This window comes from Rhinopithecus bieti, unplaced genomic scaffold (genome assembly GCF_001698545.2).
Source record: "Rhinopithecus bieti isolate Rb0 unplaced genomic scaffold, ASM169854v2 scaffold_19, whole genome shotgun sequence".
Lineage (NCBI taxonomy): Eukaryota > Metazoa > Chordata > Mammalia > Primates > Cercopithecidae > Rhinopithecus > Rhinopithecus bieti.
In genome coordinates, this window is record NW_016803360.1 from 2,274,240 (window position 1) to 2,299,963 (window position 25,724).

A 25,724-nucleotide genomic window follows, 5' to 3' on the forward strand; every position below is an offset into this window, starting at 1 on the left:
CACCTGAATCATTCTCAAAATTTATTGATATATTTGCCAATATAGTTCATATTCCTTTTATGGCACAGTCCATTACTGCTTAGTTTCCTTTGTATATTTCTCTAAGTCTTTGAACTCTAAAGACTGGAGTAATATGCATGTGTCAGTGCTTGCAACTCTTCTGCTCTCTATTTGTACCTATACCATTGTGATCTCATCCAGTCTCATGGTTTCAAACACCATCTATACAATAAAGACTCCCAAGTGTGCATCCCAAGCATGGTCCTCTCCCCTAATAATCAGACACGCATATCAATTACGTATTTCAAGCTTAACATCTCTAAAACCTAACTCCTGTTCTTCCCAAACATCTGCCCCTCTCACATTCATCCCCATGTCAGTTCATGACTATTGTGTCCTTCCAAGTGTTCAGGCTAAAACAATATTTACTCATCCATGACTCCTGTCTTTCTCTCATATCAGAAATCCAATCCATCAGCAAATTCAATTTACCCTAATACTTAATAACCATCTCTGATTATATCCTGGCCCCAAGTTATAATCTTCTCTGACTTGGATTATCACAACTGCCTAATAGCTGGTTTACCTGATTCCATCCTTGCCCCATCCCAATGTCTACTCTCCACATCCTGCACTCAGTATAACCCTGCCAAGATAAAATCGTGTCACTCCATTTAGAACCCTGTGAAGTCCCGATAATAGCCATATACAATCAGTCCCCTATTACTACGCTGACTTTATCTTCTATGATGACACCTTCCACTCTTTCTTTAAACCAAACTGGTCATCTTATTCTTCCTCAAATGCCAGGCATGCTCCTAGTTCAGGGACTTTCCACTTGCTGATCCCTATGCCTGGAATGCTTTTCCCCTAGATAACTGCATGGATACTCCTCCACATTTTTTAAGTCTTTAATTTTCTCCACGGTACTTAGAAACACTGCATATTTTACCGATAACTGTTTTATTATCTTCTTCCCCATCAAGGTATGAGCTTCCAGGGCAAAGAATTTTGTCTATTTTGTTCATGGATTTAGCCCAAAGGCCTGGAAGAATACCTGGCACACATACTCTACTAGTTCGTTTTCATACTGCTGATAAAGACGTACCTGAAGCTGGGTAAATTATGCAGGAAAAGGGGTTCAATGGACACACAGTTCCATGTGGCTAGGGAGGCCTCATAATTATGGCAGAAGGCAAGGAGAAGCAGAAGGCAAGAGAGCTTGTGCAGGGAAACAACCTTTTTTTAAAAAAAAATCAGGTCTCATGAGACCCACTCACTATCATGAGAACAGTATGCAAAAGACCTGCCCCCATGATTCAGTCATCTCCCACTGGGTCCCTCCCACAACACGTGGGAATTATGGGAGCGGGAGCTACAAAATGAGATTTGGGTGGGGACAGAGTCAGATCATAACATTCCATCCCCGGCCCCTTCCAAATCTCACAACTTCACATTTCAAAGCCAATCTCATGCCTTCCAAATAGTCCCCCAAAATCTCAGCTCATTTCAGCATTAACTCAAAAGTCCAAAAGACTCATCTGAGACAAGGGAAGTCCCTTCCACCTATGAGCCTGTAAAATCAAAAGCAAGTTAGTTACTTCCTAGATACAATGGAAGTACAGGCATTGGGTAAATGCAACCTTTCAAATAGGAGAAATTGGCCAAAACAAAGAGACCACAGGACCCATGAAAGTCCAAAATCCAGCAGAGTAGTCAAATCTTAAAATTCCAAAATGAGCTCCTTTGACTCCATGTCTCACATCCAGGTCATGTTGATGGAAGCTATGGGTTCCCATGGTCTTGGGCAGTTCCACCTCTGTGGCTTTACAAGCTATAGCCCCACTCTTGGCTGTTTTCATGGGCTGGCATTGAGTGTCTGTGGCTTTTCCAGGCACACAATGCAAGCTGTCAGTGGATCTACCATTATGGGGTCTGAAAGACAGTGGCCCTCTTCTCACAGCTCCACTAGGTGGAGCCCCAGTAGGGACTCATTGTGGGGGCGCCAACCCCACATTTCCCTTCCACATTTCCCTAGCAGAGCACACTTCCCCATGAGGGCCTCGCCCCTTCAGCAAACTTCTTCCTGGGTATCCAGGCATTTCCATACATCCTCTGTGGTCATCTAGTCGGAGGTCCCAAACTTTAATTCTTGACTTCCATGTACCTGCAGGCTCAACACCACATGGAAGCTGCCAAGGTTTGGGGTTTCCACCCTCTAAAGCAACAGCCAGAGCTACACCTTAGCCCCTTCCAGCCATGACTGGCACGAATGAAACACAGGGTACCAGGTCCCTAGGCTGCACAGAGGAGGGGAACCCTGGGTCCAAACCACAAAACCATCTTTTTCTCCTAGCCCTCTGATCCTGTGATGGGAGGGGCTGTCGTGAAGACATCTAACATACCCTGAGACATTTTCCCCATTGTCTTGGTGATTAACATTCGGCTTCTCATTACCTATGCAAATTTCTGCAGCAGGCTTGAATTTCTCCTCAGAAAATGGGATTTTCTTTTCTATCATATTGTCAGCCTGCAAATTTTCCAAACTTTTATGCTCTGTTTCCCTTTTTAAATGGAATGCCTTTAACAGCACCCAAGTCACTCTTGAATGCTTTGCTGCTCAGAAATTTCTTTCACCAAATAACCTAAATCACCTCTCTCAAGTTCAAAGTTCCACAAATATCTAGGGCAGGGGCATAATGCCACCAGTCTTTTGCTAATACGTGACAAGAGTCAACTTTGCTCCAGTTCCCAACAAGTTCCTCATCTCCATCTGAGACCAACTCAGTCTGGATTTTATTGTCAATATCATTATCAGCATTTTGGTCAAAGCCATTCAACATGTCTCTAGGGAGTTCCACACATTCCCACATTTTCCTGTCTTCTTTTGAACCCTCTAAACTATCCCAACCTCTGCCTGTTACCCATTTCCAAAGCGTTTCCAAGTCGGGTATCTATTCAGCAGCACGCCACTCCTGGTACCAATTTACTGTATTAGTCCATTTTCACACTGCTAATAAAGATGTAACATACCTGAGATTGGGTAATTTATGCAGGAAAAAGGGTTTAATGGACTTACAGCTCCACGTAGCTGGGGAGGCCTCACAATTACGGTGGAAGGCAAGGAAGAGCAAGTCACATCTTACACAGATGGCAGCAATCAAAGAGCGCTTATGCAGGGAAACTCTCCCTTTTTTAAAACCATCAGATCTTGTAAGACCCATTCACTCTCACAAGAATAGCATGGGAAAGACCCAACCCCTTGATTTAATCATCTCCCACCAGGTTGCTCCCACAACACATGAAAAATTATGGAAGCTACAAGATGAGATTTGGGTGGGGACACAGAGCCAAACCATATCATGTGCCATTAAACATATATTTGCTAAAGGAATATATGACTGACTTGTAAGTAATAGATAACTGGAAATGCCTAAATCTTCTTCATCATAGTACTTTGATTTGTATTTCAAAATCATATTCAGCAACTTGAGAAAAGTTAAAAGGGATATGAAAGTTATCAACTTCATTAAAGCAAGAAGCAACCAAAAAAAAAAAAAAAAACAGAATCAAAGTTTACTAGCTAAAGAAAATGTTCTTAACTACAAAATAAATGAAAAAAACATGTCCTAATTAACATGGAAGGTCAACTAAAATGAGAACTACATGTAATTTTCATTCACTCTACAGACTTTAATCAACTTCAGAACTGTTACAAGCATATAAAGTAGGTTGAATTTTAAACACATTAAAATTCTTTCTTTCTTAATGTTGAAAAAGAGTACATGTTTCTTTGCTCTGCTTAACTCCAAGTAGTCAAGAATTATATTTCAGAAGTAATCTGTGATCACGGTTTGCTTTGTAGGCTGTGTTTCACAAATCTTCACAAAAATAGAATGAATTTAACCACAAATATTAAGGTGAAAGTTATATTTCAATAAATATAAACCATAAGTTACTTTCATCTCTAATGTTATTAAGAAGTTATTACATTTATGAACTAGAAAACAAATATAATTAAGTAAAACATAAGTTAGGCCTGCTATCTGGTCATGATTTCATATATAAATATACACAGACACACACAGAGATGTACATACAAACAACGACGCACACAAACATAGACTTAGAGGTAACAAAAAATGACATCAAAAGATTGATGTTGATTTTCTCTTGATTATGAGACATGTATAATTTTCATGTTTTCTAATTCATTTTCACTTCATTCATATACATGTACAAATGTTAAAATAAAAAATAAGCATGAAAAAACTTTCCACTGAAAATACAAATAGAGTCTTGAGAAAAACACCTTTCAGGAATCTGACTATAAAAATTAGATTCTAAAACGATTACTGCTAATGTATATGCATAATCTTTCAAAGAAGTCAAATAATTTCAAATAATACTATGTGAAATATGCCATGTAATTGAAAATATATATGTATCTCATTTTTGGATAAATTTTACAGGCAGAATTTTGTCACTTCCTATTTTCATCTATTTTCTTCTTATAAATGCTGTTTTTACAAGTATGCATAAATATCTTCTACTTTTATCTCCACTTCAATATAATTGTTACGCTATGCAAAGTTCAAGTAAGATGGAAAATAACAAAATGAGTTACTTGCTATGGTTAAAATGACCTTAGAGATTAAACTTTAAGAAGCGATTTAATTATTGAAGGTCCATCACATAAAGTACTAGTCAAGACACTACTAAGAAAAGAGGGGAGGGAGGCGGAGGAGGGGAGGGAGGGGAGGGGGAGGGGAGGGGAGGGAGGGGAGGGGAGGGGAGGGAAGGGAAGGGAAGGGAAGGGAGGAAGGAAGGGAAGGGAAGGGAAAGGAAGGAAGAAAATCCTACTCCCTGTTCTTTTCGGAAACTGGTGACCCCAATTTCAGCTACTTTATTTGCTCATACTCCAGTTTACCTAGTTCTTCCTTTCTACTCTACCTCTATACTCTGCCATTACTACCTATAGTCATGGGATAAAATATCATGAATCGAATAAATGTTATATGATGCACTGCCATGAACCATGTGACTGAGTCTCATTCTTTGAAGTGCTGACTAGTAAAATGACATGGAATAATTAAAGATCCAAGTATCAACCCATTTACATTACCAACACAGTACTCTTATTACTTCATGGGATTATAAAACCATACTTTCACTGTTTTCAAAGTTTGTTCACAATCATGTATTATTTTGGTCCTTACAACTACTTTCTGGGATAAAAAGGACAAATAGGAAAGTCTTGATTTTACCTTTAAGAAAGAGAGGACAATCTGTCCACATCATGTGGTGTAAGTGGTAGAGTCTAGAGCCTGAGTCTTCCAAAATAAGAAGTTCTTTGGTAGAAATGCTTCAGTTGCCTTATTTTACTTCATAAGGTATTGAAGAAAAGGAACAAAATTTTATATTCCCCAAAATATCAAATCCTTTACAAGTTGAACATACTCTCAGACTTATGAAATATTTGGTAAGTCACATGTTCCTTTCTAACACTAGTTGGCTAGACAGGGGGAAAAAGTCTTGATCTTCCAGGGCATTCAATTTAGGAATGGACGACAAACTCTCTCAGTGTTTGTTATTTAATAATATTTGCTATCTAATATTTTGTTGTTTAATAATATTTGTGTGCTCATTGGTTTGTTTTTACTTATGGCTTTATTTGTAATAATCAACATTAAGTTGCAGGAAATGAAAAACACAATACTCAAAGTAATTTATCTAAGCATTCCCATGGACAATAGGTAAGTATATGGAAGAAAAAGGATGAAGGGGATTTTCCAAATCCTGTTCAGCCTGGAAGTAAACCCTAGCAAACGGGCTTTCATCCCAATAGTATAGCAAGTGGGACACAAAACAGATGTGTTTATCAATAACAGAAAAAACCTACAGATATTAGTCTTAGGAGAGAAAAAAAATCACACTACAATTCTTTGAGAATAAAGAATTTTAAATCCTTTAAACTCTAGATACCGTTAACTCTCCTTGAAAGGACGAAAATAAAACTAAAAGGGTGCAGAGGAGACTTTGTAGAAAAAAAGTATCATCTTTGATTGCATCAGCACAAGATATGAGACTAGGAGATGAGCAAAGTGGGAGTTTTGTTTCCCTTTATAAATGTAACCCCCCACCCCCTCCACAGTGCCTTAGGGACCTGTTCAGTGTTGTACTCTATAGAATTGTGCTACTATTCTGTGTGATTATTCTGATATTCTGTGTCTAATATATGTATGTGTGTGTATTTGTATATGGTTGTGTGTAGGAAGGTATGTGATTTTCCAAGCATATATCATTTCCAAGCATAATATTCCAAGTATATATATACACACACACACACACACACACACACACAAAATATTATAATTTTAAAGGGTTTATACACTCTCTAAACACATCTCTGGAGCTGCAGGTTTAAAAGAATCTGCATTTGACATACAAAGTAACTGAAAACACATTAATTATCATACTATGTAAAAGAGACCTACAGGGAGCAGAGAGTACTTATCCTTCTCTCATTCTTCAAAAGAGGTAACCAAGGCATAGGTAAGACAGCCAACCTAATCAGGTTTCTCATTTTAGAATAAGAATTCACAGCTAACAATCTGGACACAGCCCAAACATCTGAAAACAGGTTAAAAAATTACTCAAATATGTAGAATCCAAGTAAGTATCTTTACAAGTTCTACTGTAAGACATAAAACCAAAATCTGTTTGTGCAATAGAATATCCAGATTTTTAAAAATATGACCAACTCTATCAGACAGTTTGAGACCCATTTTTTTTCCCAATCTAGGTATTTGCTGGTGCTTGCTTGTGTTTTTGCAGTGTGAGATACTTCTAACAATTTTTCCAGTGTCTCAGCTTTAAATGTTGTTGCAGAACTTCTTCCTCTGCCTTATGACATCATAGACTGCAGCTGTTGTCAACATTAACTAAAATTTAAGGTAAAAGGTTGTATTTCATTAGAAAATATTTTAATTAGAATGATCACAAAGCAATTCAATAACCCACATGGAATAACTACATAAAAACAGTCTTAAGACTTGAGAAATAATAAACCTTTTCCCAAACTATTTCCATACCTCATTGTTATATCTTTGTTGTAAAAATCATTTCTAGATACCATTATGTGTTAGAGTGCAAAGCAACTGTACTCAGTGAGCAATCATGTAACAAAGGTAATTTTCAGAATTGGATATAAAATAATTCCTAATGAGCTACTGAAAAATTGTGATGAGAAAATGCAATTTATTCCTCGCTTTAAAAAAAAAGTGAAAGGAATTCAAATCGATTTCTAATAGATTAATGAGATTACTAATCAGCCATGTCACCTTGGGCCAGAGGGAAGGAGGCAAATAGTACTCATTCACCATCAGCTACATCCCAGATACTACCAGATGCTGCACACTGTATTTCATTTCACTGGTACAACAACATTTACAGAGAGAGAGAGAAAAATGTCATTATTCATAATTTACTGATGGGAAAATGGAAGCTCAGAAAGGTTATATGTCATGACCAAATCTCGAGCAATAAAACCTAGATTTAAATTCAGGTTACTCAGGTTCCCGTGTCAGTTTGCCTTTATTTGTAAAAGGAAAGTTTAGTCTAGAGATAATCTCTGGGGTCTCTTTCAGATTTAACAGAAATTAATTTCAGACCAGGCATGGTGGCTCATGCCTGTAATCTCAGAACTTTGGGAGGCTGATGTGGATCACTTGAGCCCAGGAGTTTAAGACGAGCTTCGGCAACATGGCAAAACCCCATCTCCACAAAAAATGCAAGAATTAGCCAGGTGTGGTGGCATGCACCTATAGTCCCACCTGCCAGGAAGGCTGAGGTAGGAGGATTGCCATGACTGCGACACTGCACTCAAGCCTGGGCAACAGAGCAACACCCTATCTCAAAAAAAAAAAAGAAAGAAAGAAAGAAAGAAAAGAAAGAAAAGAAAAGAAAAGAAAAGAAAAGAAAAGAAAAGAAAAGAAAAGAAAAGAGAGAGAGAGAGAGAGAGAAAGAAAGAAAGAAAGAAAGAAAGAAAGAAAGAAAGAAAGAAAGAAAGAAAGAAAGAAAGAAAGAAGGAAAGAAAGAAAGAAAAGAAAAGAAAACATCAATTTCAGTAACGTTAAAAGTATTATAATGGTGCTAGTACCAAAATGGTTTATATGATATGCTGAGTTTGGAGATTTTGTGTGTAAAAATACTAGGAAAATTGAGCACAAAGAACTATGACTTCTATTATAGAATACTACCTTTTCAACTATATATAATCATGTCCTTTTAAATCCTTTTAAAAATGGACAGTAAATATTTAAAAGCAGCATAAAGAAAACCTATATGAAAATTATCTTTTTTTTTTTTTTTAAACAGAGTCTCGCTCTGTCACCTAGGCTGGAGCGCAGTGGCATGATCTCAGCTAACTGCAACCTCTGCTTCCCAGGTTCAAGAGATTCTCCTGCCTCAGTCTCCCAAGCAGCTGGGATTACAGGTGCACACCAACATGTCTGGCTAATTTTTTTGTTTGTTTTTTGGGTTTTTTTGTATTTTTAGTGAGATGGGGTTTTACTATGTTGGCCAGTCTGGTCTCAAACTCCTAGCCTCAAGTGATCCTCCCGCCTCAGCCTCCCAAAGTGCTGGGATTACAGATGTTAGCCACCACACCCAGGCAAATATTATAAATTGTTTTTATTGACCATCCATTTCTCTTTATTTCTTCGACTCTAATGATTTCTTGGGACCTATAGGTGTCCACTTGCTAAACATAGATGTAGAGTATTTGAAATTCAAAACAACTTTTGTACCACTGCTCCTGGTTCAGTAAAAAAGAAAAAAACAAAACAAAACTGCTCAGCCTGCAAAATAAGAAAGTAACATCAATGCCATCCTATTTTTTTAAGGGTTTATATAAATTTTATTACTAGGGAGAAAGACTTTATGATAAGGAATGTGACATATGGTAACAGTCAGCTCTTCCCACTGGCTTTTCTTCATTGACTTTAATTTTGAGTCAAAGAGAAGAGAAGAAATAGTCACTACTAAGCTAAGAAGAGTCTGTTTCTTGGTTCTAATGGCAATGAATATGCCTGAATAATCCAGTCTAAAAAAATCAAAATCAATGCCTATTACATAAAGCAAGATGTTCTTGTCACAATCACATCCTTAATAGCAAAGGTTAACTCTAAGACCTAACATGAAAAATATAATCTTCCAATACTGGGGCAAAGATCTAAACTTCTAAATATTTCACATAACATGCAGGAAAAAAACATAAACACTATCAGTAGAATATTATTATAGTGTTATACAGGGCTGGAATTAAACCCACTCAGTCAATCCTCTTGACCAGATTCATCCCATTCATTCATCTACATTAAAAAGCTTCAAAAGGCCATTTTACAATAGTATAGTACATTAAGAGCAGTTAAATTCAAATCATTGTCTAAAATATTCCTTTTTCCATCATGTAAATTTATCATTCCATTTATGTATTCATTCAAAATAACTTGAGTTCCAACATAGTTAAGATATGCTTTCAAGAAGAAAGTTAAGAAAAGCATGTTTATATTTTTAAGCTTTTGAGCTATTCATAAAACAGTTATTTATCATAGGTCCATGTGCCAAACACAGTGCTAAACTGCACAACACTGAATGGTGGTATTGTTTCACCTTATCCTTAATTTTAAGCATCAATTTCTTAATTCTATTGTCAAGAACAGTGTGGTTTCATGAACAATAGCATACCTTTTAACATTGTTTTAAGTATCATTGTTTGTAGCCACAAAAGTAATAAGTCAAAATCATTAGTAGATTACATTCAGAAAAAATATTGACAGTTTAAACACATTTTTATTTTCTATAAAATGTTAAGTTAAATTATATCTTAGCCCTATATAAAGTAATATACTAGAAACATGAGAAAAATTAAATACCCAACTGCTTTATACAGCTACTATTGAATTTACTTCTTAAACTTTTCAGAAGGATAATGTTTTTGTTGCTTTGGATGCTAATTTAGGAAATAAATTCCTACCTTTTAGGTTTGCTCATTACCAACAATTAAATCAAAACACAATTTCAAATTAACTTTTCCCTTCCTAATAAATATTCTTTCTCATTCAAGATTCACTTTGACAACTAGTTGAAGGTGGACTTCTAGTTGATACGTTCCATACGCACGATAGCCCAAAAAATGTTGCCCTTGTCCATATTTTCATCAATAAAAACCTTTTCTTGGTCTACAAACCAAATTTAATGGAGATACCTCTTAACACATAAGTTAATAGAGATACCTCTCAATACAAAGATTTTTGGACAATATTTCTATTTTTTTCCTGAGAAATTATTTTTACTTATGACTCAAAAACTCTATATAACATGTAAATCAGGGGTGTCCAACCTTTTGGCTGCCCTAGGCCACATTGGTGTTAGGCCACATTCAAAGCTATCCTGGGCCACATGTGGCTGGTGGGCCATGGGTTGAATAAGCTTGATGTAAATTAAACTACCAGTGGAAAGAGTTTGTTGTGAGTTACATTCGAATACAACAGTTAGTAAAACAACAGAATAGCATAGGTATTTTGAAAAGCGTACAGTGACTACAAATGGAATGTGTGCAGAACATAATGAATTTAAAGAAATGCACTGAATACAAGGCAATCATGAAACAAATTGTTTGGTGACCAGAAAAAAATTTTTAAAGCTTTCATTGTCAAATATTATATTAATGACAGACTGGAATTACGTTTTCTCTCTGTTAAAATAACAAATTGATCTTAGTATTTTCAGTGTCTTCTTAAAAAGGGGTCACAAAAAATTATTCCTAATCTTCTGTTTAATCTGAGGAAAGATTGGGTATCTCTCCAGGATAATATTATACACATTAAGTTGATTTTATTATGGTTTTGATGATTAAAAACAAAGACACTTTATTTCTTGGAAGAGCTGAGTTTCCTTATTCATTGTGTTACCTTCTATTTTATGTTTAAATATTAAAATTATTACTATTTTAATATATTAAATATTATCATAACATTAATAATTTTAATACTGGTTTGTTCCTTTATTTTTTAGCACCTGTCTATAATCAAGTGATCAATCTCCTGTGATAATTCTTCTGATTCTTCCTTGCATGATAAAACAATAAATTCAGAAAAAATAAAAATTTCAAGAGGTCTTTTCTTCTAATCTGCCTTTGTGATTTCCTATAGGTCTTTGGACAACCACAGGGGTTCATTTCCTTGCCTTATAAGATTAGGAACAATAAAAATAATTAAATTTGTTTGTTATGTTCCATATTTTTTAATTAGCTCAACACCATTATAAGGCTTGCATAAAAAAGAGCTTCAAATCAGAGAAGTTCAACTTTCTGTGAATTAATTTTTTTCAGGTAATATAAAATCTTTGTCCAAAATAATTCAATTTACAGGAAGAACATGGCAAGCTGTTAATACAGTCACTGTCCATATATTGTTACTTTCAGAGGAGCTGTTAACCAAATACTTATTAAATAGTAAGTCATACCCTGATAGAGAATTTTTCTCTTTCCTAGTGTGATACGGTTGATTACCATAATAAATTAATCACAATCATTCAGTCATTCAGCAGGTGGTTTCTGCATTCCTCCCATACTTGCCTGAAGGCTCTGCTATCAACTATAGGCTCCACAAATTAAGTCCTTGAATACTGGCCTCAATAGAAAACACTAGATCAGGTACTTCTAACTTTGATGTCTTCAAGGACCAGCCTCAAGGGTCTAAGCTTCAGAGCTGACATCACCTACACATCAGCCAGAATATACCAGGTTACTTAGCCAGAATTTCTGGGATTGATGACTTCATGAAATAAACTGTAATCCCCAAATTCAAGAAATAAATAATTAGTTAAATATAACTTAATGAACTCATGAGGTGAATCAATTTCGGATTATTTGGGAGATTTTCAGTATATTTTAATGTTCTGTGTTTTGATTGGTATGTATAATAATAAAGCTTTTCATTTATCTTGATTTAACTTTAATCCTTGACTTAATAAAGGTTCTTTAATTGATATCCGCTTCTAATTACATCTAAGATATTCAGTAATACATTTTTTCTACTTTTCTTTCAATGGCAGTTAACTGGATAAATAACTAAGAAGAGGCCTTTTGTTAAACAGAATATAGTTTGACAAATCAACTGTACAAATTGTTTGATTAAGAACTTTTTTACTAAAACACGTATGATAAGATCACCAAAGAGATAAAGGCTGTATATTTCATATGTGGAATCAATCAATACCTATAGAGCCCTCCCAGTAACTGGGTCTGTTACCTAGTCTACCTAGTCTGAGTTTATAGGGTCCCAGCCTGGGAGGAAATGGTCAATCCCTGGCAAGCCAGGAAGCTCAGATGATTTGGGAGACATAAAAGAGGAAGGAATTCACCCACATTTATAAATACTTCAAGGGAAATACTCCTAAAGGAGATGGCTATTTTGAATTGGTTCCTAAGCTTCTGAAAAGAAGAATAAACCAAGATTTGTTTTTTAAAATACTCTGAAGTAATAAAGGCTACTGAGAACACAATTCTAGATTTCTAATGAAGTCTTCAAATAGATGTTAATTTTCCACTCTTACTAATTGTTTAATATTGCGTGGCACTGGATATTTCAATCCTACTACAAGGTTTATGTCAATAAACACTTCTTGCTGCACCCATCTAAAGGAAACAGGCTGGGTGCAGTTGCTCATGCCTGTAATCCCAGCACGTTGGGAGGCCGAAGCAGCCAGAGCATATGACATCAGGCATTTGAGACCAGCCTGGCCAACATGATGAAACTCCATCTCTACTAAAAATACAAAAATTAGCTGGGCATGGTGGTACATGCCTGTAATCCCAGCGACTTGGGTGGCTGAGGCAGGAGAATCGTTTGAACCCGGGGGCCGAATGTTGCAGTGAGCCAAGATCACACCACTGCACTCCAGCCTGGGTAACAGAGCAAGATTCTGTCTCAATCAATAAATAAATAAATAAATCAGACAAAAACTAAAGGAGATCACTTTTTTGTTGTTTTTAACAAGAATCATCCTTGGATAATATTTATGATCCTAGGGCAGAAGTTTTAAGAAAAAATGTTCAAAACTTGGGACCCAGCACAAGAATGACTATATATCCTTCACCAAAGGATTAGCTAATATTTAAAAGTATGTCACTTCATCAGAGTCACTAATTACCACTGATTAAGATATTTTACAACTCTGTGAAAAAAGACTTAACTTGTAAAACATTTATAGCAACACAAATGATACATAATAATGCAAACAAATTTTGTCTAGTACAGAGGAAAATGATTTGTCTGTTAGTAAAGATAGCCTCACGGTTTCACTTTGTCTTATTGGACATTTAGTATAAAATTTAGGAATCTTATTCTACCATTTTTTCTTTCACTGATTATGTTTCCCTTATTCCTATAATCTTTTGAACCAGTCGTACTAGCCTGCTGGTTACCCCAATAATAAATTAATCTATCTTTAGCATATATTCATTCACATACACACTGTATAACACTTGACTCTTTCTTAGTTTTGGAGTTTTTTAAATAAAGTATGTTCCCGTATTTATTCCATGTCATAAAAATCCTAAGGAAAACAAGAGAGAATGAAAAATTCTTGTGAGTAACAATGGCAGGTTAGAAAGGTAAGGTAAGCTTACTAGGGGTAGGAAGATTTTCTGCTTTTCATGGTACAGATGCAGTAAATGTGTGAAATTGAGGGAAACCTGATGCTAGGCTGAACAACGCATTACAGCAGGGGTGTCCTATCCTTTGGCTTCCCTGGGCCACCCTGGAAGGAGAAGAATACACTAACACTAATGACAGCTGATGAGCTTACAAAAAAAAAAAGGCAAAAAATTTAATGTTTGAAGAAAGTTTACAAATTTGTGTTGGGCCATATGCAAAACCATCCTGGGCAGCATGTGGCCCATGGGTTAGACAAGCTTGCACATTAGAGAATACAATGTTGTTTTAATAAATGCTTTATTTATGCATTCTTCTAAATCCCATAGCTTTGAAATTCTACCTACAGATCTATACTACCATATCTGTATCAAAGAGTATCCCAGAAACGTTTTTTGTGTTCATTTATTGATACGTATAAGACATAAGGAGGAGATAACTAAGAACCTCTTTTTCTTCAAGATACTGTTGTGTCTGAGTTTTGTATCTGGAATAGCCATAGATTTTAGACCTTTAAAGGGAGATAGCCTAAGGTAAAAAGATGACCTACTGGAATGGAGAAGCAAAGAGAGAAGAAAAAATCTGAATTGTTGATGAAATCACTGAGCCACTGAATAAGCCAACTCTGGACCTTTTGTTATGTGAAAGTAGCCTTCCTTATGGTTGAAACACATTTCTAGTTGTGTTTCCCATTACTTGCACTGGAAAAAGCATAAGAGATACAACTTCTGCCACCCCTTCAAGTCAGCCCTGATTCTTTTTGCTGCAGTCTCTAAAGAAGGATCTCTATATATATTTGTTTTATAAAGTTCAAATGTTAAATCCTTATCCTATATCTCTACAAATCTGGATTCCTAGCCTTGCCTTTCCCAAGACATAAAACCGTTGGCAATTTACTTAAGCTCACCTGACTTCAGTTCCTTCATCTACAGAATGATGTGAATACATATTCCAAAGGCATTTTGGGAGAATTAAGTGAAATGACATATTTTAAATGCTTGGGATTACACAGAAGGAGTCAGAGAAACATTTTTTAAGTATCCAATAAGTCTGACCTAACATGGATAAAAATCCCACACTCAAAACATAACTTTCGAATACTGAAATTTGCCACCCTACTTTCCTATTTAATCTCCAACTCTTAAATAACTGAGGTGGGAGGAACATACAGAAATACATAACCAGCCTGATGAAGTTTGTAAAACTGTCCTATTTAATTTTATTCTCACAAACCTAGAAAAAGCAAGGCAGCATCTTTTCAATCAGCATTGCTAGGTGGAGATTCCATGATGCTGTGAGCATTTCTAAGTTGTCATATGCTCTAAATTTAGAAGATGTGCACTTTTCATTGAAAAATATATCTCAGCCAATAATTTCCTCTTTGGGGAGGGAGTAGAGGTCTTTAAAACATACTATAGTACTCTTGGCAGGAACTATGTTGGAAAACTAACATTCTTCCAAGATTTTAAAGCATCTTTTATATATAATGATAGTTTAATATATAATCATAATTCCATATTTTCACATTAACTATATGAGATAATTAACATCATATATATTTTTAATAATTCCTAGTTACTTACCTTCTCTTGTTTTTTGTTTGTTTGTTTGTTTTTGCTGTATGTATGTGTGTGTGTGTGTGTGTGTGTGTGTGTGTGTGTGTGTGTATGTATTTCCCTGGCATTCTTCTTGTGTTTGAAAGATAATAAGCTTTTAAACTGAGATAGTACCTAGCTATCTTGAGTCAAGTTTATTTTTGGAGAGGAGAAGTATAAGGTCGTAACTGTTATTTTCAGTCACACTGCTACCAAGGAAAAGTAATTTTGAGTCTTTGGACTATCTATTGATTTTAAGGTATATGTTAAAGGTGACTATATAGTCTTTGAAATTGCTGTGTATTCTTATCTTAATTCCTCTAGGAGGTTGGAAATTCTCTAGCACTGACACCTATATTATTTTTTTTCTTTTTTTTAATTCTAGGCTGTTATTTTCCCCTGAAATATATTAGGACATATCTAACTTAGATGCATTATGTGCCTGAAATATCAAGAAAAAATTCCAGTCTCAGCATGCCATTTCTGTCCACTGTAATTTAGACATTTTTCATGTTGCATTTATGTCCACGAGGGTAATAGTCCTTACATTAAAAACCAGCCTTCATTAAGTGGCTCACCCTTCAAGTAGTCCATTACAGCCTTTCATTCTCTCACCTTGCACTGCTTCCAACTCCCACTGTTTTTAATAAGCAACTCAAATGTGGCAAACTATCTTCTCTGTGCAGAGGGCAAAAGCATCAATAGCCAGTTGATAACATGGTTTGGAAGAGCACATCAAAATAAGCCCATAATTCTCATCCTAAAATACCTCACTGCAAACAAAGACTTCAAATTATTTTCAAACCCTAGACTTCAGTCTGATTCCTTTCGTCCACGATCTTTTCTTTTACCATACATGCTCTAATGAGACAGCAGATAATATGTGTGTTTCTAAAGGTTTGCTTAAACAGACATGCAGCAAGTGTTTATCAAATAACTAAAAATAACATACAGGTAAATCAAAGGAAGGGCAAAGCGTCTCCCCAAGGGATGAGAATATCATAAAGAAAATCCTGAAGTTTGGCAGCAATTCCAAACAACAGCAAGTCTCAGATTCCATTTCCCACGAAGGGTAAGAAACAGTCATTTAAAGCTTTCAAATTGTGGAAAGAAATATTTTAAATGAAGTGGTAGAAGATCATTCTGGATTAAATGAAATAAATTATATAGCTCATTATATAGTGGATTTAAATAAATGCCCATGCCCAAGTCAAGGAAATTTGTCAACTTAACTTTAATGATGAAGCACGGTGGTACTGGAACAAGAGTAACTTTTATATTAGACAGACAGATCTAAGTTCCAATTCTGTCCCTGGGTGACAATTATTCTATCACTCTCTGCCATGTTTTGTCTCTGGTAGATATGCTGTTAAGATATTCACTCCACTACAATTTTACCAGGCTCTTGTAAGGATTAAAGGAGACATGTCATGTCCCTAGTATAGTAAAACTCAGTAAGGGACTAGTAAGTGGTAGCAAATAGTAGTAAGTACTTTAATCTCAGAGATGCTTATCTAAAAGTGCTTGAGTTTGCAACATCATTGTTTTCAAACTGCCCTTTGGAGCCATATGTCTCTAGGCGTTTTTCAGAGAAGCCACCTGGATGGAGCCAGGGTGGTACAGAGAAAGGGGTAGATGGTGAGAAGGTACGGGATTATAAAACAAGTAAGTTCCAGGACCATTCATTCCTTGTGATTGATTTTAAATATTAAAGCGGTAGAAAATATTATTTTTTTTTTAAAAAGAATTCTATTACTTAAAAAAAAAATCTGAAATCATTGAATGATGCATAACCTTCCAGCTTTAAACCTCTGCAGTTTTCAGGCTCCTTAGGATCTCACACCTATATCCAGTACTTTTGGAGGTTTTCCCATCTGTGTTAATGGCCTCATGTTAAGCCCCTCCTCTCCCTACTACCACCAAATCTCTCAGTTCCCCTTAGGACAATTGCACATGTTCACAGACACACTCTCTTTGGTTGTGTTAACAGACAATGCTAAGTATATGACAAAAAGAAAGTAAACCAACATTTTGGCCTGATTTTCTCAATCTTCTAATACAAAACTAGCCATAATATAGCAAGTCAATATTCGTTGCCAATACTACATGCACAGAACTTTATTCTACCACTCTCTGCCATGTTTTCTCTCTGGCAGATATACTGTCAAATAATTCTGTTAATTCAGCTGTGTGAGATTTTTGGCCTTTACGACTTTGTAAAAAACATATGCTTTTTCATTAATCATCTATAATGGGGGATGAAAATATTAGTCACAGTGATCCACTACTTTTGGTAACTGATCACTGTTCCCAGAGAGAAAGAAAGCATAAGTTAACATAAGGACTTCCTTGAAATTTCTTCTCAGATGTATTAAAATGTGTTACATGGCATATATAACATTGTTTTAACAAATTATTACTAAATTAAATTATTACTAAATCTTCTATAAAACTAAGAGACTAATATCATTACTTAGAAAACTTAGCTGAAATAATGTTACCTATATCTTTTATTGTATGAATCAAATTATGGACACCAATGTCTTATTTAATTTTCACTTAATCACACTATCAGAAGAAAGCCAGGTACAAAATCATGTGACTCATACATGCTCCCCACTGAATAAAAAAGCGCACTAAATCTCTCCAAATAAATAATTGAAGAATGGTACTGGAATTATCTGTTTTATAATCCCCTGGCTCCATCAGGGTGGCTTCTCTGAAAAACACTTAGAGACATATGGCCCTAAACTACTGAATCAGAACTCACTCAGTTTCATAAGGGAGGAGGAATGGTTCCTTACTTCAATCTTCAGAGTAATTTAATGACAAAGGGCTTTCATTTTTTACTATATATATATAGTGTGTGTGCATTTTAAATAAAGAATCCTGTACAATTATTTTCATTATTATCAGTGAAAACACTAGACTGAAGGTGGGATACAATTCAGTCATAATTTTAAATACTATCAAATAAGTTCTCTAGAGACTCTAAACTAAAATTCAATTAGCCATTTTACAAAACCTGTTAAAATAAAAGCAGTTGTAATTACAGTCAAAGATAAATGTATTGAGATATCAATCACAATCCCTACTCTCAGATCTAGGACAGAACATATAGTAAAATGGTCAAATATGTTTGCTTCATGAGGTCATAAGCATAAAAAATATTGACAAACAAGGTCAAGAATGCACATGTCTTTGTGCATGAGATCAAAGAACGATTTCTAGTTCCATGCAACAGCTCTTATTCTCTATGGGTTCCGAAAATGCACATACAATAGATTTTTGAGGAACAGAAGATCAGGATTTGGCAAGCAAAAGTCAAAACAAAAGAGAGAAAGAAATACGAAAAGAGTACACAAAAGACCAAAAAAAAAAAAAAAAGTTAATTTTGGTAGAATTAACAACATTTAAGTGTATCCAAAATAGATAGGTAATATTCATAAAGACAAAGGTCAAAGCTTAATAATTTTAGGTGAAGGTCTAATTACATAAAAATCTCAACTCAATATAACGTTTGGTAAATGGGGTATTTTTTAATTCAAATAATTTTCTAACAAGAGGAGCTTGTTTAATTCTTGACAAAATATTTTAAAACTTACATTACAGAAGTTGACATTTTGTCTAAGAAAATTAAATTTTTTTGAGAAATAAAAGACAAAAAAATGGTCTATGTTCATAAGAGTTTTTTTTTTTTTTTTTTAAGACAGTCTTTCTCTGTCACCCAGGCTTGATCTCGGCTCACGGCAACCTCCGCCTCTCAGGTTCAAGCAATTCTCCTGCCTCAGCCTCCTGAGTAGCTGGGATTACAGGCGCTGTCACCACATCTGGCTAATTTTTGTATTTTAAGTAGAGACAGGGTTTCATCATGTTGCTCAAACTTGTCTCAAACTCCTGACTGCGTGATCCACCCACCTCGGTCTCTCAAAATGCTGGGATTAGAGGCATGAGCCACCATGCCCGGCTGTTCATATAGTCTAATGGACAGAAGGACATGTAAGAAATATACTATAAAAATAGTTACAATTTAAGTAGTACATAGTACAGTGGGCCGCATATTCTGATATGAGGATAGAAGAAATAGACTTTCAAGCCAGTCAGGAAGATCTTCTCAAAGCTAGCAGAACGTGAGTAGACACAGTAAGAATGGGTAAGAGATTGATGAATGGATAAATAGACACAGAAATATTTCAGCAGAGGGAAGAGAACAACACAAGGCCCATACAAAGATATCAACGAACACAGTGATTTTTTAGTAGGGAGGAGAGAATCCAGTATGGTAAGAAAACAAGAAGTTTGGACCCATTTGAGGATTTCTATTTTATATCTTTTGTTCTAATCCATGACATTTTATTTATTATTTTAGTTTCCCAGGCTTGTGTGCACTGGTTTTATTTTTTTTTTTTTCAATTTACATTGACATATCAGATACATAAAGAAAAGTACACAACTCATCATTGCACAGCTCAATGACTTTTTACAGATTTCACCACACCTCAAACTATAAAATGCCATCCAGATGAAGAAATAGAATATCACCAGCATCTGGAAGACTCCTTCATGCCACCTGACAAGCACTAACTATCATTACCCAAACCCTCCTGCAAGTAAATAATATGCTGATTTCTAACATCATTGATTAGCTTTGCCTGTTTCTGAAACTTACATAATTTATATAAATGTATACAATATATACTCTCTTGCATCTGGTTTCTTTCCGTTAAGATTGTGTTTGTGGAATTCATTCATATTATTGTATAAAGCAATGGTTCTTTCATTTATTTGCAGTACAATATTCCACCTTATGAATATGCCATCATTTATTTATACATTGCACTGCTAACAGACATTTGGGTTGTTTTCAGCTTGGAACTATTATGAATGCTGATGCTATCAACATTCTTGCACATGTCTTTTGGGGAACATGTACACTTAGTCCTGCTGGGCTTATACCCAAGAATGGATTTGTTGGTCATAAGGTAGTAGAGATTTATGCTCCAACAGTGGTATCAGAGGGTTTTACTTACTCTACATTCTTACCAACATTTGGAATTAAAATTTTCACTTTTCCACTGATTGTACAGTAGTTTCTCACTGTGTTTTAAATATGTATTTCCTTGATGACTGAGTTAAGTAGGTGCCCATAATTTCATATGATTTGGGGATATTAGAACTGTCTTACGAAGTACTTATTCTTTTGTATGCTATTTTTTATTCTATTTGGCAGACCTTTCAGTCATCATCATTGTAATCTGACCAAACTAGTATGTGGGACTGTGTAGTAAGTAGGAACTGCTGCAGAACATTTTTTTTTTTTTTTTTTTTGAGACGGAGTCTCGCTCTGTCGACCGGGCTGGAGTGCAGTGGCCGGATCTCAGCTCACTGCAAGCTCCACCTCCTGGGTTTAAGACATTCTCCTGCCTCAGCCTCCCGAGTAGCTGGGACTACAGGCGCATTTTAAGCAATGATTGATGGTACTGTATCTCTTCATGAATAGAAACAATTTTCTTTTTGTCTATTATTCTCTACTATCCTTCTTCAACCTTCTTTCATTCTATTTATTCATCCTGTCTTTTTTCTCTCACTCTTGGCTTTTAGTCCAAAAAGGCCAATAAACAGAAGCCAGTTAACAGCACCAAGTATCACACAGCTCAATAACAAGTTAGGTTTGGAAAGCCAGCTTTTATAGAGTTGCCAAACATTTGGGGGGTTTTGTTTGTTTTGTTTTGTGTGTGTTTTAAAGTACATAAAGAAAATAAGCATGCTTGCTAATTTATATGACAATAAAAAGATCATAACATTTTAGTATGATAAATCTAAATGTCTCCTTTATGCCAATTTATGAGCAAGGAATGTTCAGTCAGCACTTTAAAGGAATATCAGAAGGAAAATGAAAACAATAGCATCTATTATAAAAAGAGATGACTAAAAGAAGAATATACATGAGTGCTTTCTCTCACCTCTCTGAAGACTAAACACGTTTCATTCGGCAAAGTGGCCGTGACCTTTTTCCCTCCTCTGCATGATTAATTACTTAATGTACTATTAATTGGAAGATATGGATGAATTTCAAATGCTTTCATTTTCTGTGCATATCATCCTGTACTGTAACCACCGATTAAGCTGTTCATCAAAGGTGAGCCAACAAGGTCATCTGAGCAGTAATTCTTCAACTATTCATTACCCACCATCAATGGTAATTAGCAATGGTAACATTTCCATAAATCAACATCTTTCTTATTATTCTATGATGATAAACATTCAAAATGTGTGCATCCCAGCCCACCCCCTTTAATTTTATATGAAAAGTTCAGTCTAAATATACCACAGAGAAAATTCAGGTGAAAAATTACAGTAGTTTAATTAAAATGCATCAGGAAAATAAGGTTACATACCTTTGAAAGAAAAAATACAAATCTAGGCACAAAATTAAATGAGTCTGCTGACAAAGTAGGGGTCAAATATAAGAAGCAAAGAGTGTCAACTACACAGTTCCAGTTTTCCCTCTGCAAAGGAAATTATGGCGCAGTTCAACCTCAAAAATAACCATTTGCCTACTCAGTCACGGAAAGTGACAATTCAGAGTAAAAAGCAAATTTAATTCGCTCTACTATAAAAGTACACATCACGGGGGAACCAATAAACATTTTTTCAAGGAAATATTTGCCATATTCATGTACAAACCAATAATTACATTTAGAAATGTAACTTTTAGGTTTTATTTGCTTCGCATGATTGTGATAAATTGTTTATTGTTGGTGTTTTCACTTTTTGTTTTTTTAAATCATATTAATCAGCAAGTTCAGGGACGTTGCTGATAGAATTTTCACTCTTCAATAACCAAAACTGACATTTTCACTTCTAATGGCCATGTCTAAAATTGTCGTATCTAAAATTCACACTCAAGAAGGCCTTACTCATTTTGTAGAAAATTAATTCTAAACCATTTTAATCATAATAAAATACTGAAACATATTCTGAAACCTAAATTATTAGTACTAAGTAATCAGCACGTTATATTATATATTATAATAGCATAATGATATATATTATATATACATGACTATATATAATATATAATTATGTACCATGTACTATTCTTGTTTCTTTCTAAATATTGGAAGGAAAAGAGTTTATTCTCTTTCATGTTGTATTTTTAAATTCCTGTTTACATTTTCAATGCTACAATTTAATGTTATTGCTAAGCATATATGCATAGAACTTGGAATTTGCTCCAGATTAACATGCAGAATTGAAAAGCACAACTATTAGTCCAATATTGTATGAAATGGTATGTAAATAATGACATCCTATGTTAATTGTGTGTTTTTCCTAAGTAAGATGAAACACACTGCACACTGGCTTAAACAATTATAAATTATATTATCTCACAAAACCCTAAATCAAAGGATATAACAAAGTAAGGTAAAAAACGAAAAGATGCTGGGCGCGGTGGCTGACGCTTGTAATCCCAACAGTTTGGGAGGCCTAAGCGGACAGATCACAAGGTCAGGAGTTCGAGACCAGCCTGACCAACATGGTGAAACCCATCTCTACTAAAAATACAAAAATTAGCTGGGCGTGGTGGTGCATACCTGCAGTCCCAGCTACTTAGGAAGCTGAGGCAGGGGAATCACTTGAACCTGGGAGGCAGAGGTTGCAGTGAGCTGAGATCAGGCCACTGCATTCCAGCCTGGGTGACAGAGTGAGACTCCATCTCAAAACACAAACAAACAAAAAGAACAGATTTTTCCCCTATTTCTCTACAATTCCCACATAAAAGATCTCCATTAGACACTTTTGTCTCCATGCTGCCTCACTTCAGAGTCACTGGCATGCTCATGACCACTGGGAGAAAGACACAACCTCCCTCCCTACAATGTAATAAAATTCTTTCCCTTTAGTCTGATTGGATCCAACCTATATAATTTAATTGAATAACGATGAAAAGAGTTGATCCCACATTTAAGATATTTTGGAAAGGATTTTTTTTTGTTTATTCTGTTTTTTTTATTTTTTGATTTCTGGTTTGTCACTTGGGTTTTTATTAAACAGAAAAAAAAAAACACTAATACTTACCTTTTTTTTCAAAGACAGAAATAACAAAGGTATAGTGAGGATTCTTGAGGAATACAGAATTACAGAAAGTTATTAAGGGAAAGGCAGAGAATACTTTAAGGCTCTTAGATGTGATCCAGTAGCATAGCAATTTAGCTTATTATAACCATTAAATTATTGTTGTTACACCTAAAATAAGAAAATCCTAGACACTGCAAAACTGTTCCCCTAACATTGACTAAACAGAGTGACTCTCACCTTGAGGCATCTCGGGTGGTAGATAATGAGGCTCTTGAGCACTAACATGCACCCACTCAAAGTCATCATACAGATCCTGGTGGTAATCACAGGCCCCTGGACCATCATCAAAAGTACAGCCACCTAGGAGAAAAGAGGACTAATGTTACATTCTAAACAGATTTTCCAAACATAATGAAAGCTCTGGAGAAGGAAATGTTATATTGATATATAATCTTGATTTTGAATCATTAAAAATAATAGAAGATACATGCATAAGTCAGGCTTTCTTGAAATATACAAAGTGTTATTGGTAGAGGGTCTTGACTGCAATTTGTCCAGGTCCTTGGCGTCTTGAACAAAGAATTGGACAAAACCCACAACAAAGCAAGGAAAGAATGAAGTAACGAAAGCAGACATTTACTGAAAATGAAAACACACTCCGCAGTGTGGGAGTGCACGAGCAGCGGCTCAAGGGCCCGGATACGGAATCTTCTGGGGTCCAAATACCTCCCTAGAGGTTTCCGATTGGCCACTTGGTGTTCACCTCATATAAATGAAGTGGTGGCCCACAATCAACACTTTACAGTACTTTCTGCAACCAATCAGAGGTACTTTCAATTTTCCATCACCACTCAGAAAAGGAGGAAGTTTGCAAAGGGAAACTGGAAAGTTGGGGTTTTCCTTTCTATTTAGTTCTAGGACGTCAGGTGAATCAGCCTTAGGTTCCCTGCCTCCAGACCCTATTCTCCTGCCTCACAAACCACCTAGAGTCTAAATCATTTTTAATAACTTTAGCGGTGAGAAGCAGAGGAAGAATAAGAGTGAAAGTTGTCTTCTCTACAATGCAAATTCAAAAAGGTGAAATAATTCAAGTTTTACCAACATCTTTGCTTTAAAAGAACTATCTGAAATCTCATAATAGCCAATGAAACATAAAGCTTTTTAGGGTCTAAAGTGTTTGAGGTCTGTGATATCTTTCATGCTTTATTTAGATTACTTTCATACACAATTATGATTTAAAAGGTAGGGGGTGACTCAAGCATAAAACCAATCAGATTAGCCTATAATCACTTTCACCGCTCCTACTTTATTTAATAACTTGGTCTTTTTAAATGGGGTAGCATTTTCCCTTTGCATCAGTCATGGTTTTCTGGCTTAATTTTCAGGGGTAATTGTATTGCAAAAGTAGAAGGATTATTTTTGCTTCTTAGCTGATGTGTACAGGCACACATGACTCACCATATTTAGTTTATTCAAATCATGAAAATAAGAACTGGCCTATATGTCTCATCTTGAAAGAAAATGCATTAGAACTAATGAAAATCCAGCAGTGGGTTTAATGAGAAAAACCAATAACCTGTCTCCTTTCAAATAGCTTATTTGTTTAGTTTCCATGGGGATCTCTGTGAAGAAACTCAGTGAATTCTCTGACCAAGCAACAGACTAAGGAGTAGTAAACCCCAATGCTGTAAATTCTTCCCTGTAAAAAAAGGAATTTACTTTCCTCATCAAAAGTTTGGTAATCTGAGTATGAGTGAAAGTTACACTCCTCACCAATGACAGAGAGGGGTGAGTGTCACAGGCAAAGCAGGAAACATCAGAGATGTCATGTTGGCACTATAAGCTCTAAAATCTTTTCCAAAAGGAGAATATGTTGAGCGTATTCTTGAATCACTCTTATGACTACAGAAATCCTATAAAACAACCCAACTCGAGAACTCAAAAGCTTAATATTGTCTTTTAAATATGCTTAAAATAGACCTTTTATAAATGCTCTCATTAAAAAAGATGTACTTTTTAATTTAAAATTAATCAATGAAAATAGGTTGCTAGGAAATGTATCTTCACATAGCAAGGGGAATGTTTTTCTCAAAATATAATTTGCTATCAAACTTTAAAATAATTTACTGCTTTGTAGCACAGGCCTTCAGGGCCCCCATTACCCTTTATAATAGTGTGAGTGCCCTCTGTATATAAATGTAAACTACCAGCGGGACCCACATTGACTCATTTGAAAGACAAATGGCCTTAATTGCTCTCCTTCATAGCCACTGTTAATTTTAGACTACAGGATTCTGATTAGCAATAACAACTAGGAGTAGCTGTA

The 25,724-nt window shown here is 35.4% G+C and overlaps 1 protein-coding gene across 1 annotated transcript in view; it reads right to left on the reverse strand.

The window, feature by feature from the left end:
• PTPRK (protein tyrosine phosphatase receptor type K) overlaps window positions 1–25,724 on the reverse strand; it is a 586,650-nt gene that overhangs the window by 435,989 nt on the left and 124,937 nt on the right. The window contains exon 2 of the mRNA XM_017879345.1: window positions 23,636–23,758. Within this exon, the coding sequence (XP_017734834.1) occupies window positions 23,636–23,758 (123 nt within the window). The remainder of the gene's footprint in view (window positions 1–23,635; window positions 23,759–25,724) is intronic.